The 16,386-nt window shown below is 35.5% G+C and overlaps 2 protein-coding genes across 3 annotated transcripts in view; one reads left to right on the top strand and one right to left on the bottom strand.

Annotated features, from left to right (window-relative positions):
* The first annotated feature begins 321 nt into the window (after positions 1 to 321).
* LOC134804816 (protein henna) lies at positions 322 to 7,807 on the top strand. Its single transcript, XM_063778075.1, has 6 exons — positions 322 to 472; positions 4,846 to 5,149; positions 5,754 to 6,113; positions 6,357 to 6,619; positions 7,020 to 7,249; positions 7,571 to 7,807. Exons 1-6 carry the CDS (start codon positions 413 to 415, stop codon positions 7,725 to 7,727), a joined length of 1,374 nt encoding a protein of 457 aa, XP_063634145.1. The 5' UTR covers positions 322 to 412; the 3' UTR covers positions 7,728 to 7,807.
* A 3,761-nt stretch (positions 7,808 to 11,568) lies between these two features.
* LOC134804856 (LIM/homeobox protein Awh) overlaps positions 11,569 to 16,386 on the bottom strand; it is a 56,511-nt gene continuing 51,693 nt past the window's right edge. Inside the window, exons 3-6 of one of the 2 annotated variants that reach the window (XM_063778140.1) lie at positions 13,299 to 13,516; positions 12,749 to 12,991; positions 12,421 to 12,537; positions 11,569 to 12,127 (exon numbers count right to left, since the gene is read on the bottom strand). In XM_063778140.1, coding sequence (XP_063634210.1) covers positions 12,048 to 12,127; positions 12,421 to 12,537; positions 12,749 to 12,991; positions 13,299 to 13,516 — 658 coding nt within the window. In that variant the 3' untranslated portion in view covers positions 11,569 to 12,047. The remainder of the gene's footprint in view (positions 12,128 to 12,420; positions 12,538 to 12,748; positions 12,992 to 13,298; positions 13,517 to 16,386) is intronic. The other variant, XM_063778141.1, reaches the window with a different exon arrangement.

The following is a 16,386-nucleotide window of genomic DNA, read 5'->3' as shown; positions in this document are numbered from 1 at the left end:
CTATAATATCTGAACATGTTTTTAAAGCCCAGTTTATAAAATTCTTCTATGACCAGTTAAGTAATTAGGTAACAAATGAAGTAGTACCTATGTAATTCGTATTTAACGATTTCACTGCAAGATTAAGACCAGTTGTACCAACTGCAATTAACGAACTGATTCAACGTCACTCAGCAGTGAACTATGAAACTTCTCATACAATAAAATGTAGCGAACGCTTTTAACGATGACAGACGCTTTGGTGCAACCGACCCTTAATCAGTTATACACTAGGGTGATGTGTGTTTTTAAGTGGCTTTTATCGAGATGACGTCACATTACAGGCGACATAAAAGCTGCGCGCGAGTGCTAGCCGGTTGTTTACGTAGCAGCTCGCGAGGGAACACTTACGCTCGCACATTAAACTTTCAGAATGGAGGTATACAAAGCTCCCCAAAATGAAGACAATCTGTCGTCTTCGCCGCCAGACAAGGTAAGTGGCTAAGCTTAACTAGCATATTTGTTTAAATTACGTGCCTAATTCATTATTAAAATAAAAGCTCTTGTTACAACGTATATCCGAGATTTTAAAAATGAATTCAGCAGCGGACGTTTTTTTGGGTAGATCAACTCTTTTATTGTTGTGTCAGCCAGGAGACAACAGAAGAACAGAAATGAAAAAATAAATAGGTACCTACCTCCCCACACACATAACTGTTGTTGTTTCTTTATTATCTGTCATATTTTTACTTAAGTATCCCGCTTTTACTGAACATTAATTAATAAACTTATTATATCGCTCGCTACTAAAAATCCAGCCATAATTAAATTATGATCCAAATAAGTACTTATAATATATCAGCTCAGACAGCACTGCGACTCATATAGGTAATTGTTGTGAATTATAATTAAACAACTCCCAGCGCTCAATTTATTTTCGCTTTTTTCTCAGTACCTATGTAAATAAATCCGTTAATAAACATTCAGAAGCATCATACGTACTTACCATAAATTTCATGCGTTATCGTATATTCAAGAAGTTATCCTAGTTAGTTGATAATTGGACACCAAAATAAGCAAGCAAAGCATTACTAACTACATTGAACTACATACTTAACTAAGTTACATACGCGATATAATAGGTTATATCTAGAACTTGATACCTAGGTACATAATTTGTTTCCTCTTTATTTTTTTTTGTGCCTTCACTTTAATCTACTTGCATGCAAATCTTAGTGATTTCTGCTAGATGGGATTGTATTTCTTTTTTTTATCTATAGAATACATACAATGAATGGGAGAAGATTATTAGTTATCGATAAGGCTGTGAAATAAGGGCGGACGAGGCTTAATGGTCTACCTACATGCGTGAAAAATATTTTATCGTAGGTAGGTACCTATTTGTTCAATAAATACGGTCTACAACAAGAAATTTATCCAAAAATTAGCTTTGCTATTTTTTATGTAACAACAATTTTTGTAAAGATACTAAAGATATTAGTTTATTTTAATTCTCATAATAATACATATGAAACACTTTTAACAGATAGCTTATGTTATAACGAGAGAGAAAATATATGGTTCTATACTTAAACGCATTTTTTTACGATGTAAATAGTGAAAAACTGATATTTCATGATACTTTTGCATACATTATGACGCAGCCGTGTGTGATGTGATGTGACGTCACAGGGCGCGCGCTTTTTGTATCCAATGGGGCATTATTTCTACTCGCGGTGTGCGACTTGCGAGCCACATTCACTTTCGTAATTTGAAAGTTTCTGGGGTTACAGATAGATATAGGTAGCAGGTTTATTAGACACATTTGAATATCCTGGGAAGTAGAATTGGTATCGGCCAAAAAAATCATGCATGGTGCAAATTAAGTAAGTATTGTATGCACTCAGCAAAAGCTTAATTCGAAACAAGATATGTAACTAGAAGGTTTAGTTACATATCTTGTTACGAGTTGTCCCTATAATATTTATATTTATTTAATATTTATTTATATCATTGTTATTTTGGGATTAGTCCGGTTTCGTCACGACGTTTTCTTTCACCAAAAAGCGACTGGTACATTAGTTCCGAGCCGGGGATTGAGCCTGCAACCTTCGGATTGGAAGTCGCACCGATCGCACGCTCTTGCCGCTGAAAAACTGAATTTCATTTTTAAGATTGTTCTAGTAAGTACGATAAACCTTAAAGTTTAGATTTTTTTAGATTTGCCTAAATAAATATTTACGAACTAATACTTTCATTATATTTACCGAGCAAAATAGATTTGAGATAGGTACTGGAAATTACAATCCGTCTTACGAACTAGAATCAGACCAAGACAAATCTGCAACGATTTTGATAGCACACGCAGTGCAAGTGTTATTTTGAACGTCAAACTTCTATGAAATAATGACGTCACTGGCACTGCGTGTGCGTCATTTTGGTTGTAATCTAAAAAGACACGTTGTGTAATATATGTGTAATATTTTGTGTAAATGTGATAATTATGGTATGCTATCCTGAATACATTAGGTTCATGAACCTATTCAGAATATTACGTGACAATGTCAATTTGATTCCTTATCTTCATCTAGTCGCTCACGAAACGCTTCCAAAACAAGCACAAAGTACCTACATAATAGTTATTATAATCTAAAACCGACTTTTCAAAACAGTTTGAAGTGCTATTGAAATTATTTACAACCATAGTGCCAACCTAGAGGATTCCATTCTGGTCTTCCTGAGCAGTTTTATTTCACCAAATAGCACTATGTATCTAAGTGCAAATGCTTGGCTTGTTTTATAGATAAGTCCAGGTCCAAGTCCAGAAATGACGGAGTTATGGAGTAACAAATATTAAAAAAAAACATACAACCGAATTAAGGACCTCCTCCTATTGAAATCGGATCGGTGCCTCTAGCCTGCAAAACGTTAAGTGTTCTATCTAATCAGCACTCGTGCTAGCAATATTTACAATATCTTTGACCTTAGTACATATACTTTTTACAGTTATCACAAATTGACTGAATATAAACATAACAAATTGATGCAAAACATTATGTTATTATTGTTAAGTATTTTGTTTTTGTATAATTATCGACGTAATTAACTGAAGTTAAGCATTTTGAATTGTTAGTTAGGTATAGGTACCTATATCTTTAGAAAGAAAGAAAATATACATTTACTCCATAGAGCACACATACACAGGACAAGAAGATGAAAGAAAAAAACAACAACAACAACAATACAAAAATCACTACATCTTATAAAACAAAGTCCTCCGCCGCGTCTGTCTGTTTGTGTGTTTGTATGTTTGCGATAAACTCAAAAACTGGAAGAATTTTTATGCGGTTTTCACCTATCAATAGAGTGATTCTTGAGGAAGGTTTAGGTGTATAATGTGTGTGTGTGTTTTTGGGTATTTAATTTGTTAACCCGTGCGAAGCCGGGGCGGGTCGCTAGTAGCAGATACAGTTATGTGTGCAGTAGGGAAAATGCCTAGTCTCAGCATTTGGTTGCAATTCGCAAGCGAGGCAAATTGCAACGCCAAGCCCTTAGGGAGTGACTTTATTATATAAAATAATAGTAAAAATACAAGAATAATAATAATAAAGTAAACGAAAAATAAATAAATAGTTAATTAAAGATTAAATTAAAGCATGAAATTAAAATATAGTCCCTTTTAGGTATGTTACGCAATATAAGTTACAGCTTTACCGAGTAGTATAGGTAGCGATACATATTTACATATTTAATTGTGTATGTGTTTAAGGTAACATTTGGGTAGCAAGGCAATTCATAAATGAATCAAAACAAATGTATTTTAGAACCTAGATCTGAGAGTGTGTGTCCAACTTAGTAAAAAAAGCGGCCAAGTGCGAGTCGGACTCGCCCATGCAGGGTTCCGTATCAGCAAGTAACATAATCAAAATTGCGGTTTACGATTTATGACGTATTAAAAAAAAACTACTTTACTAGATCTCGTTCAAACCAATTTTCGGTGGAAGTTTGCATGGTTAATGTACATCATATATTTTATTTTTATTTTTATCATTCTCTTATTTTAGAAGTTACAGGGGGTGGGGGACACACATTTTAACATTTTGGAAGTGTCTCTCGCGCAAACTATTCAGTTAAGAAAAAAAATATATTAAAAACCTCAATATCATTTTTGAAGACCTATCCATAGATACCCCACACGTATGGGTTTGATGAAAAATATTTTTTTGAGTTCCAGTTCTAAGTATGGGGATCCCCCAAAATGTATTGTTTTTTTTTAGTTTTGTATGAAAATCTTAATGCGGTTCACAGAATACATCTACTTACCAAGTTTCAACAGTATAGTTCTTATAGTTTCGGAAAAAAGTGGCTGTAACATACGGACGGACAGACAGACAGACAGACATGACGAATCCATAAGGATTCCGTTTTTTGCCATTTGGCTACGGAACCCTAAAAAGCCATTTTATCTGCCACGGGTAAGGACGATACCTAGTAACAGTACGAGTACTTAATTATATTATGTTCTATAGTATAAGTATCTAATATGTCGTCAATGCTCTGAATTAAACACAGAGAGTGATCGGGGTTGGAGGTTATCTCGTTACTAATTCTTGATGTAACCTGAATTCATTATTTTATAGGGTGATACGTTATCAGTGAGAAGTTCGTCATTTATGTACATATTAATGATAGGCTGACGTTTATCATAATCATAAATAAAAGTCGCGTAAAAACATAAGTTTTCCTTATTCTGATAAGGACTCCGTTCGCTCCAAAGTTTTAAAATGTCGTGCACTAATTGCCATCTATGAGGCAATTTTGATATCCATCCACACTAGTACATACTTAATTTCCTTTTTTTTTCAGCCAAAATTGATGCACGGTGGAAACTACATAAAAGAGGGTCGTGATTCGGCCAAATCTACGTGGTTATTATTTTCTGCTGAATCACCCGACCAAGCTGGTTGCTTAGCCAAGTTTTTAAGCATATTTTCGTCTCATGGAGTGAACCTCAGCCACATTGAGTCCCGGTCTTCGGCCAGGCGCCCGGGGTACGAGTTCATGGTGGAGTGCGAGCATGGCACCGGCGACTTTGGGGCTGCCTTAGAAGAGCTTAAAAAGAACGTGGGCTACCTCAATATCATTTCCAGAAATTACAAGGACAATAGATGTAAGTTATTTATATAACTAGAGAGATACCCAAATATGAGCCAATTTAAGTACCTATACATATATTAATAAGTTTGAGGAGTTTAAGTTTTTGCTCGTGTTTACAGGACACACAGTGGTATATGTAGGTACATAGGAACAAAGATTATAGATACGGAGTCAAGCTAAATAAAAGTGTGTAAAATAGTAAGATGTGAATTTGTAGGTACCACTTCCATGTGTTCTTGTTGTCTTCACTTGAAATTTGGAGTACCACATCCATCATTCCGATGCTAACATGGAGCTGATCTGATGATGCAGTCAGAAGGTAGCAAACTGAACTCCTCGATGAAAAACACAAACACATCGAGTTTTGGTTCATTAGAAATTAGAATCGAGAAGTACTTGATAAAGAAGAAATTGAATGAGATGAAATACAGTCAGAAAAACATTTTTGACAGTATTTTGTTTATTATTACTATTAGTATTGATCAGGGTACCGATTTTTGAATTTCGAGCGCTCGATTTCGTCACTCGTAAATCTGTGGGAAACCACGAATTGATATTTGGAAATATTTAGGTAGGTACTTATTATTAGGTAACTGCCATTTGTATTTTTGTTACAGCTGCCGTGCCGTGGTTTCCCAGACGTATTCGTGACTTGGACAGATTCGCCAACCAAATTCTTTCGTACGGGTCGGAGTTAGATGCAGATCACCCAGGCTTTACGGACCCCGAATACCGCGCGCGGCGCAAGTACTTTGCCGACATCGCTTATAACTACCGACACGGTCAGCCACTACCGCATGTGAACTACAGCCCGCAGGAGATCGCCACTTGGGGTGCGGTGTTCAGGAAGCTCACTGAGCTCTACCCGACGCATGCTTGCAAGGAGCACAACCACGTGTTTCCTTTGCTGATTGAGAACTGCGGATACAGAGAAGATAACATTCCTCAATTGGAGGATGTATCCAATTTCCTAAAAGGTTAGTTACAGTCTTCCTTTGCCTTCACATAACTGTAAAAAGGTACTATGAATTAATAGAAATAATGTAAACAAACCAATTTACTTTTATAACTTCGTAATGTGCGAGATTAACAGTTTATATATACTGAAGCACTTTTTATTTTAGCTAAAAGCTATCTGTTAGTTATAAAATATCTGGGAGACCGAGCTTTGCTCGGAAAACATCTATGTATCTCACGTAACAGCTTGTACATACTTGCAGACTGCACCGGCTTCACCCTGCGGCCAGTAGCGGGGCTGCTGTCGTCCCGCGACTTCCTCGCGGGGCTGGCGTTCCGTGTGTTCCACAGCACGCAATACATCCGCCACCACTCGCGGCCGCTGTACACGCCGGAGCCCGACGTCTGCCACGAGCTGCTCGGTCACGCGCCGCTATTTGCTGATCCTGCCTTCGCTCAGTTCTCGCAGGAAATCGGCTTAGCATCTCTCGGAGCTCCAGATGACTACATCGAGCGATTAGCCACCGTTAGTTAATCAGTTTTTAAAATAACTATTTTAACCCCTGATGCAAAAAGAGGGGTGTTATATGTTTGACGCCAATGTCTGTACTGTATACTGTCTGTGGCACCGTAGCTCTCAAGTGAATGGACCGATTTCGGAGCGATCATAGAAAGCGAGTTCCCTTACGGTGGTTCTTAGCTATATTAGATAAAAATCGATCCCGCAGTTTGATTTGGTAGGTATTACTATTTTTTAAATTTACAATTTTATAGTTATAAACCCTTTCTTCGATATTTATCTATTTCCTGAGTCCTTGTCTAGGTCAGATTATTAGTAGGTATATTAATTAATACATGAAATGTTTTTTTTGTTTGTTGTCTGTCGTTGAAATTTTATTTAAATGGGTGTACAATTATATTTACAGTGCTTCTGGTTTACGGTGGAGTTCGGACTGTGCCGACAAGAAGGCAAGCTGAAGGCGTTCGGGGCGGGGCTGTTGTCGTCGTTCGGCGAGCTGCAGTACTGCCTGTCGGGCAAGCCGGAGCTGCGCGACTTCGAGCCGGAGGTCACCGGTGAGGAGAAGTACCCGATCACGGAGTACCAGCCCGTCTACTTCGTAGCTAACAGCTTCGAAGATGCCAAGGAAAAAATGATGTAAGTTGTCGTATTTATGGAGTAGATATTTTCACTCGTCATCGCTATCTTTCGACTCTGGCAGAATACCGTGAATAACTAGTTTCAACTAGTGTAAACGGATTTTTTCTAGTCAAAACTAGTTCTAACTAAAATATTTTAAACTTAGTTTTGACTGAAAAACTCAGTTAAAACTAGTTGTTACCGAGGGCTGACGGAAATCTAGTCTAGTTGTATCTAGTTAAAACTACCACACATAGTTAACCACCGTATGTGACAATAGAAAAGTCATTCAATTATTTACTGTATTCCAGCGCAATAATATAACGTTTTTGTTTATAGTAAATACGCGTCCACGATTCCTCGTGACTTCGGTGTCCGATACAACCCCTACACGCAGAGCATAGACATCCTGGACTCGGTGCGACAGATGAAGGACCTTCTGCGCGGCATCCACCAGGACATGGAAATGTTGCTTAATACTATGGAAAAGTTATAAATGCCCTATCTACATATAATTTATGATTAGCGTTACGTATAATTTAATTATCAACAATAAAATTTACAGTTAGTGTTTTCCACGAAGTCACTTTGTTTTAAAAAGGAATACTTAGTTCAGCGTTTCTTAACTAACATTGTTAAGTAAAGTACTTGAAAATAGTTTAGATGTATAATTATGAGACTGTACTATACTTGCGTATGTTTATCCCTAAGAAACTACGAAAAGAAGTCTTCAAATCTACTCACCGTATATTTAGGGGAGAGTCGGATTTATCGTACCGCCGGTTAAATCGTACAACCTCTAGATTTCCAATTAAACAACCTAGTTTATTTACACGTAAGGAACCAAATAGTGCTCTAATAGAATTAAGCTATATAATCTAATCACACACGGTGTACAACTACAAACGAACGAAAGAGAGAAAAAATATGATTTTCGTCGAACTTGATCTAACTTTTAAATGTGGGTTTGTGACAACATAACTTGTGTTGTGATCTGGATAAGTTAAAAATACGCAATTTACAGTATTTTACTAACTATTAATATAAATGGGTTTAATGCATAGGTGTTAAAAATAGTCTTATTTGTATGCATTGATTTTTGTACTGATTATTTCAAGAAATAGCTAGTTGTTTAAATCGTACTACTTATATCAGTGTTTCTTAACCTGTGGTCCGCGGACCGCAGCAATTAACCAGCTCGTCGGGTAAATCGTACCGATGGCAGTGCTTCTGACAAAATGTATTTTGACTGTGTTTGAAATGTGTTAATTTAATTCCAAAATGCTCATCTTCAGAATGTACTTATATGTAGCCAAGTAACTGAACTTCTATATTAATGTAGTAAATAAAGGTAGTGGACCCCGCAGTAATTCCTCAGCCAGAAAAAACTTTACAGTATGATAAAATATCAATAAATAATAAGTATTGTATAAATATCCAAAGAATAATAATAATAGAATTAAAGTAAATACCTAAAGTCTCAAATCGTTAATATCTTTTTACAGAAAAATGCTCCGTTCAAACTTTCTTCACCGGACATATTCATGTAACGTATTGCAACAATATATGAAATATCCAAAAAAATATCCCAGCAGAAATACCAATATTAATAAAATATAATTTTTTGGTGTGTCTTGGACCGGAAAATTGCTCAGTCTAATTTTTTCACTGGAATGCCAGCTTATTGCCGTTTTATACCTACAAAATGAAAATCCAAAAAAATTACCATGTAACTATACTATTTTCAGAAATTGCCTTTTTACTCGCTGTGGAAAATTTCTCTATCCATTTTATTTATTGAATTAAGTTCACAGTTTTCTTTCCATTCATCTATAAAAACATCCAAAAAAATAACGAGCGCATTAAAAACGAAACATAACGGGAACAGTGTGTAGGGAGCGGAGTACAAGCGGGGTGCGTGAGCGGTACCGGCCGCCGCCCGCGCGCACGCCGCGCCTCGCCCTATACTACCCGGCGGTGGCGGCTTGCTGCTTTTCTATACTAAAAAACGTAATTCAAGACCAAAAAAACTTACTACAATGTTGCCACTGCTGCAATAATTTTTTTGTAAAATATACTTGGTCAAGCAAATCTTGTCAGTAGAAAAAGGCGGCAAATTTAAAAAATGTAGCGAAGGATTATCGTCCCATAGTTTTTTTTTATCGTTTCAACCTTATTTATTTATTTATTTATTAAAAACTTACACATAAGTTAACAGTATAGCACCAAAGCATATATGAAACTACGTTAATATAATTATATTATTCGGTACAAAGAAAACGTAAAAAATCACTAAATGTAGTGTAAAGAATCACACACTAGTGACAACGACAACTCCCTTCTTATGGCTCCTCTACAGCTCTACACGATGGGCCAGCGCCGGCCACTCCAAGGGACGCATTTAAGCGTTAGAGGGAGCAAGTGATATTGCTATCTCATTCTACCGCATGGCTGCGTCCCTTAGAGTGGCCGGCGCTGGCCCATCGTGTAGAGGAGCCATTAAGTGCAGGCTGCGGGTCACGCGGTCGGGTCGTACTAGAAGCACAAGGACGCTAATCTGCACTAAACTGCTAAAGGAAGACGGTACATTATTGCGTAACCGCGGGATGGATTTATCTTCGCTTCCAAAATTTCGGTGTCCTGGATGATATTTCTTTTGGATATTTTGGATTTAAGTGTATACGTGACTACTCAGTATATATTTAAAAAGAAATCAGGCTGAGAAATTTTCCACTCTCAGTTTTTAATAGTTCTAAAATACATAAATTTGGGTATGCATTTTTTTTGGATTTTCTTACCCTCTACGCTAAATTATATTCTAAGATCATATAAGAAGAAAAAATTGACAGAGCAATTTTCCGATGAAAATGAGCACCAAAAAAAGGAATTATCATAAAAAAATATTCTCATGTTTGACAAAAGTTTTTGATTTTTTTCTAGTATCACATGCTGATACAAATAACTTATTTGGTAAAATAATTTTGGACGGAGGAATTACTCGGTTCAATATATAAACAGATTTGTATTTTTACGTATAAAAACCTAACTTAGGAGTGTTTTTTTTTTTGGATATTTCATATGTTAGTTTCGGCTCATACTATACAATAACCAAGCAAAATTTCATCGACTGAGGAATTAATGCATGGGTCTCCATACAACATCTTGCTTCGTTTACTCCACTATATGCACAGTAAAATACAATGGCAACTATCTCTAAAACTGGTACGATATATCCGACTCTTTACTATAGTAACTACTAAGTACTAGATATATATACATACTTATTAAGTCACAAATTGTCTTGTGAATGTGTGAAAATGTAGAGCTTATTTAGAAAAAAATTGCATTTCTAAAATAAATGTATAGTGCGCCGCCTTCAGTTTTAAAATCTGTGCAGGTACTTAGTATAACGTATGTACTCAACACTGAATGCAAGTACTTAGTTACGTTGTACGTTGGGACACTAGGTATTTAAAAAAGTATTTAGTTTTTATCAACATAATTATATTCAATAAATTTGTACAAGATTAACTTAAAGTACCTTGTAGTACTCATCAAGCATGTAATATTACAATGACGAGATGTGGAATCGCGTTCACATAACAAACTATAGACGACGTTATACATTTACATGTTTTTTGATAAATGACTAAGTATCATTAGCTATTTACAAAATTTAAATATTAGGTAATAAAGAAGTAATGTTCTATGATATTCGATGGACACGTACAACTTACTATAATATATATAATTGACAACTATAACTAGAATTGCAGACTAATCAGTTAGTGGAATTACTTTAATATAATTAAGGAACATGTATCTAAGAAACCAGAACGAAGGCATTGGCACTTGGTTATTATTGAGCAAGGCTAATTTGCATAAAATTAACTTTTTTGGAGGATATATTAGGGTATGTTTATCTAAGTCCCTTATACATGGATCAAGATCTGTTTTATTAAAACAGGTAATTAACTTGTAAGAATTTATGTGTTATATTATGTGATAATGTCGTAAGTAATGACTTTAGTGACCATTACTTACCTATTCTTATAGTCATGTCATGAGTCATCAATAAAATTTTTGTATATAAATTAAGACAAGTTTCATTTATCATGTTGTGCAAACTGTTTAACAGTGAACTTAGTGAATATCGTTATTTAAAGGTTTTAATGTGATCACGGTCAGGCCTGAGATTGATTTCAAATAATATGTTAAACTCAGAGTGAGAGATTAGATGATAGAATTAGATATTAATATATTTATGTGAGTGTAATTTCACTTTATAATGACCTCCAGTGAACTATTTCATACACCATTTCATTTTGTCAGAAGCATATAGGTAGGTATATGAAATTGTTCACTGGACAAAACTTAGGTTTTGGCACAAATATTGGAGATTTTACATAAGTTTGTAGAAGTGAAAAAGTACTAATTCTAGTAATTTAATAATTTGAAGGTTATATGTAGGTACGTATACTTAGACGTTAAAAATAAATTATATTCTAGGAGCTATTAATTCAAAGGCAAACAATAGAGGTTTTGACAGCAAACGTAAGTATCACAGTTACTAAAAATAAATAAATAAATAATTATAACTTTTTACAATAATTTAGAAATAGTTACTTTGATTAGGCCTTATTTTATACATTGACTTAAATACTATTAATTTACATTAATTCTCTAAATATCTAGTATTGGTTGTTAATCTTCTACCCTCACAAAAGTAGACAATCTCGAAACCAAAGCTGTAAATGCTGACTCTAAACAAATTACCTACTCGTTTTATACGAGTAGATACCTATTGGTTTCAATTTTAAACTTCACTCTGCATGCAATGGATCGACGAATCTTCCGAGAGCTCATCCATCGAGGAATCCGTAAACGAAGTGCCGTCTGAAACAAAAAACAGTTTATGCTTCAGTAAGTAATACGTTAAAACGTCTATCATACGTTTAGGGCTCATTTAGACGGTGCGAGAAGTCGCATGATAGTTTCATTACATTGCGGTTTTTGATCGGTTGGTTGAATTGGACGTAACCAACAGCCCGCAATGTATATACCTAACTAAAATCGCATGCGACTTCGCGCACCGTCTAAATCAGCCCTTAATCGTCTACCGCCATAATAAATTCAATTTAAGAACTACTTTAAATGAAAATACACTTATATTATATATAACATGTTACCTATCGGGACAAAAGGGGGCTTGTTCTGGAAGGAGTAGGTGAGGTGCAGGTTGATCGGTCGGCCAAACCCCACCGGATCCGTGTCCCGCGACATCACTGCGGACAAAATACACCAACCTGAGAAATAGTCAAACACTTTTTAACTTATAATTAAATATATCAAATTGTACTAAATTCGCAATGACAACATTTCGCTTAGCTACACAAATAAAATTCGCTCGAGGCGAGGCAATATCCCGCTTAGGCTCATAGGCGGGACATCTGACAAAGTTCGCCGCGCTACAAAAGTTTGCCTACTGTAATCGGTCAGGCGAGCAAAAATACTAACGCTGGTTTTGTTTCCCTTTCCCAGTGTGCTGATGCTTCTTTTGGCGCGCGCGGCTGTTCTGGAACCAGACTTGCGTGACGCGCTTGCTGAGCCCCGTCACCTGCGCGATGCGCTCCAAGTCCTGCCCGTCAGGGTTCGAATCCAGTTGGAAGTTCGCCTGGAGAACCTGCAGTTGCTCTTCGGTGAAAGTCGTTCGTACCCGCTTGGCTTTGCTTTTGTGATAACCTTCAGAGTCGCAACCATCTAAAGAAGAGAGTAAATACATACTTATAAACTTAAGAACAATGAAAACGGGTCTCTCTTTTAGTATACTTAACGCAAAGTAACCGGTTTTCATCGCTTTAGAGTGTAGTTGCCAATCGTCAATCAGTGTAATAAATTCTTGTACCCATTTAACGAAGGTTTTGAATGTGTACTTATGTTTGAAGTAGGTATGTATGCCCATTATTTATAAATTTAAGTAGGTTCATCGATTCTATAGGTACAGGTAGGTAACCTAAGCAGATAACCATATAATGTAATTCAGAGTCAATATGTATTAATGTATCACCGTCCGAAGAGATGGAGCCGCCGTCGAGTGTCTCGAGGTAGTGCGGCTTGCAGAGCACGCGGTCCTCGTGCAGCGCGAACTGCTCGCCGGTGGAGAGCTGGCGGCCGCAGGCGTCACACGCGAAACATGCCAGGTGGTACACCTGCTCGCGTGCCTTGCGCACCCAGTCCGACGACGAGATGCCCCGGCAGCACTTGGAGCACTTCGCGCCGAAACTCCTACACAAACAAAACACGCTACAACTACTATTTCAGTAGATACGCATAAGAATACTAAATTTTTCCACAAGCTCTTATCTTTACGTACAGCAGGATTTTCCTGGTTGCTTGTAAAATATGAGAGATCAGATTCGATTGATTCCAGAGAGGGGAAATAAACTATTTCTGAAGATTTTTATTTAATTTTCTTGTTGTTATTCAGGACCTATACATTGTATTTTTCGGACCCATAAATTCCGCTTCCTTTGGCTTCCGTTCCGAAACAAACATTCACAAAAACAAATATTTACAAAAAGATCAAAATCTATTACGATGTTTAAAACTTAAACATTAAAGAGGATAAATATATATTCATCAGAAGCTAAAGCTGTTAACTACATAAAGTAAGATTTATAGTAAAAATGGCTCTATTTTACGGCATTGCACTCTGCACTTTGAAGCATTTGTACTATTTTGTACTTATTATTACATATTTACATGTGTATACATATACGTACTTATTTATTACTTTATTAATTACACTACTTTTACCCAAAAACCCAATATAATAACCGTACCAGTTATTAGTAATATTACCTATCCTGCAAAGTAAGACCATAGAATTGATATTTTACCAATTAAATACGTAACATTAATTACGATGCCAAATGTAAATGCAATATGCCCATCTTACCCGCAACTTTGCAGTGTGGGATTTGGGTCCATTTCGATTATCGTTCTCTCATTTTAATACTCTTGTCTCTAAAAAAAATACAGTTTGGATAAGAGCTTGTAAAAATAATTTTAAAATAATATGAACATCGGTTATAAATACTGCGACTAAAAGTTATATTTTGCTGTTCCTGATGGTTAAAATATTAGAATTAAATAGCGAATAAGAAAATACAGTGTAAACTCCATATAACGTCACTCGATATAACGTTTCACTCCCTATAACATTGACATTTTTGGCTCTAGTTGGTTTACTTGCACATTCATTTCTCTCTATTTAACGAAAATTATCTATAACGTCAAAAACTGACCGGTTCCCTTGAGTGCCGCTATATAGAGTTTACACTGTATATAATAAATAAATTGATACTAGTGTTACACTGAAACACCTCTGAGAATTATAAAAGTCAATGTCTGTAATCTCTCCTACCTTCAGGAACAGAAAGGAAAGGTTATCATTGTTATTAATACCCCCAAATTAACACTAACAATCGCATAGGCTAGGCGAGGCAAATTAAATAAAATGTCTACATAACGTTTTTTATTGTAATTTTAAATATAGCGAGGCAGAGACAAGAGTGAATTGCCAAAAACATTTACGTGGCTAAGCGTAGTTAAGGACCTATAATTAGTCTTAGATTAATTGATTCCATTATGTTAGGACTTAGGACAATTTAACTATGTAAATTGTATGTTATTGTATTTAATTCATATACGCTTATAGCATACACTAACACACTTTCATGCATGTAACTTAAGTAAAAATGGTTGGAACACAATGGAATCAATTAACTTAAGACTAATAGTGTAGGTACTATGTAACTTCATATTTTTTTTGCAATTCACCCACAAACGCATAATTTCAGTATTAATTTATGATTAAATAAAAATAATAATAAGTAATAGGTACCAATTGATGTAGGTAGGTAACTAAAGTGTCGTAAAACAGTTACATGACAAAATTCACATACTTATTTACATAATAATATTTACAAAATCCTGTAACAAAACTTAAAAATACATGTTACTGTATGCCAACTTCTATTTATTTCTCTAAAGTCTTCGTGATAAATTAAAAAACACTTAGTAGCAGATTTGCAAGATAAGGCGCTTCCAGACTAATATCAAGGTAAAGATTATTACCTACCTACCTTGTACATAATTAATTAAAAAATAAAACGAATATGTTTGGTATGGTAAAATGACCTTATCATTTGCTGGCTGCTCAACTCACCTGATTTCCATTCCAGAGACCGTTGTAATTAATTAAAGATAGGTGTTTAAGATTAATTAAAATTAAAAACTGTTATCAACTTAGCACTTGTGTGTGCACGGTGTGGATAGTATGCGTTAAAAACCGGCCAAGTGCGAGTCGGACTCGCGTTCCAAGGGTTCCGTACATTACCCAATTTTAAACAATGTATTTTTTATATGTGAAACGCGAGTGAATTGCCTTTAAAAACCCGTAGGGGTCGGATCAAAAACTAAGTAATTAGTCCAACTCACGCTTGACTGCACATTTCTAATAGGTTTTCCTGTCATCTATAGGTAAAGAACTATTTTGTATATTTAAAAAGAAATTTAGACCGCGTAGTTTCGTAGATAAAGGTGGTCATTTTTGGCTATTTTCTTAAATTACTTCTAAATATATACTTTAAAAATAAGTACAAAAAAAATATTTGAGATTCTCAAAATGAGCTCTATAATTTGATATGTAACGCGATATAGTTTAAATTTTTTTTTTAATTTTCTCGTCCATGTTTAAAATTCATTTGTTTACGTACCGTCTTTGGGTCACGAATTTACATATGTGTACCAAATTTCAATTTGATTGGTCCAGTACTTTTGGAGAAAACGGGCTGTGATAAACGGGCAGACAGCACGACTGATCCTATAAGGGTTCCGTATTTTCCTTTTGAGTTAAGGAACCCTAAAAACGTGAAAAATGGGACACAATAGTGATTGTGACAACGCAGTGGCGTTGTATGACACGTCAAGTGGAAAACACCTGAAAAGTTCTGTTGTGATATTAATGATACCCCACAAATATACCCAGGATTTAATAATGTATGTGTATGTAAAAGTATATAATCAAACGTATTATACGTATTCTTTTACATACGTAAATATTTTTGCCGGGTCATTTTCAAACGCGACCT

This window comes from Cydia splendana, chromosome Z, assembly GCF_910591565.1.
Source record: "Cydia splendana chromosome Z, ilCydSple1.2, whole genome shotgun sequence".
Lineage (NCBI taxonomy): Eukaryota > Metazoa > Arthropoda > Insecta > Lepidoptera > Tortricidae > Cydia > Cydia splendana.
The sequence above is the reverse complement of the archived record's forward strand: the minus strand, read 5'-3'. Positions and strand labels throughout refer to the sequence as shown.